Source organism: Echinops telfairi, unplaced genomic scaffold (genome assembly GCF_000313985.2).
Source record: "Echinops telfairi isolate 266 unplaced genomic scaffold, ASM31398v2 ScPeMD7_2;HRSCAF=8, whole genome shotgun sequence".
Classification (NCBI taxonomy): Eukaryota; Metazoa; Chordata; class Mammalia; order Afrosoricida; family Tenrecidae; genus Echinops; species Echinops telfairi.
Window position 1 is genome coordinate 19,500,170 of NW_022103898.1, and position 1,283 is coordinate 19,501,452.

Here is a 1,283-nt window from a genome sequence, read left to right on the forward strand (position 1 = left end):
AAAGCGGCACAGGTGCCCTCCTTCAAGCATGACTACATCTTATAAGCAGTGTGTTTTACCTGGTGAGCAAAGCCAGGCTCCTTCCGCTCTGGGAAACCACCCTCTCGGGACCTGAACTCTGTAAACACCTTGAGAAACACTCGCTAACTTCTTGTGCTTGTCAGAGAAATCAGGCTTCCTCACCCAGCTGGAGGGTGGGTGTCTGAGAACCAGGTGTTGTCCAGAACAATTACGTTGGACAGGAGGATTTGGAGTCACTTGAAGCCTCCCTGGGTGGCCTTGACTATCCAAAAATTAAGATGCATTACAGCTAAGGCCACTCAGCTGCCCTGGGCAGCACCGCAGGGGACCAAAGTCAGGCTCCTCAAGCCTTGTGGGAAAGAACAGTTGCTTATGGGAAGTCCCCATCCCAGAAGAGAAAGCACTGAGTCATAATACGGAATGTAGGGACTTGAATGAGAACTCTAAAATCCCTTAAACTTGAAACGATCTAATGTCTACCTGTCTGAAGGAAGTGTAGCTTTGTAGAGGGAAAGGGGGGGCCGGACCGAGCCCAGTGGTGGTGGTCCAGCTTTCTACAGGCATGTCTTGTTCCAAGGTAAATGCTGCCCAGATAAAGACAGGCTCACTGGCTCACGCTCCCCTGTGTGGTTTGAACTTTGTAACAAGCAATACCCAAGCAAACAACAGACTCAAACATCTGGGCTTGGTCTCTGCATGGCCTTTGATGCAATGGAAAAAGAACGAAACCCACAGGCAGCGTCCTCACCACGCTGGCCGAGTCAGGCAGGTAACCCTCCCTCCAGGGCCCAGATCTGCTCAGATCCAGAATTCGGAGAGCGAAAGCAGTCTCATCATAGCACCCACTGAGTGCCAGGCATCTGTTGAAAAGGCTTCACCACCCCCAGAGCTGACTCCCATTGTCAGCTGGTCCACAGTGAGGTAATGAGCAGAGGGCGAGTCAGTCACTTACCCCAGACCACCTGATACTGCTCCATAGAGTGCCAGCCAGCCAGCCTGGTGGAAGGCAAATGAGTTTGGCATGGCAGGTCCATCTAAGGAGGATCTAGCTCCTGGGAAGTGCCCTGAGGACTCTTGGGGGTTTTGGTAGGTTGGACTTGAAGGTTTATTGAAGTAGTGATGCTGATGGTCTTGCACTTCCTAAAGTGCCCATTTAGAATACATGTGACATATGCCATATGCACAAGATGCAGGGCAGGCAGTTAACTGGAGTGGGAGAGTGAGTTAATTGTGCCAACCTGGCCGATAAACACGTGGGGCTA

At 51.4% G+C, this 1,283-nt stretch overlaps 1 protein-coding gene across 1 annotated transcript in view; it reads left to right on the top strand.

Annotated features, from left to right (window-relative positions):
* Positions 1–1,283, top strand: part of MTERF2 (mitochondrial transcription termination factor 2) — a 10,412-nt gene that overhangs the window by 4,174 nt on the left and 4,955 nt on the right. Inside the window, exon 2 of the mRNA XM_045291154.1 lies at positions 1,001–1,107. Within this exon, the coding sequence (XP_045147089.1) occupies positions 1,001–1,107 (107 nt within the window). The remainder of the gene's footprint in view (positions 1–1,000; positions 1,108–1,283) is intronic.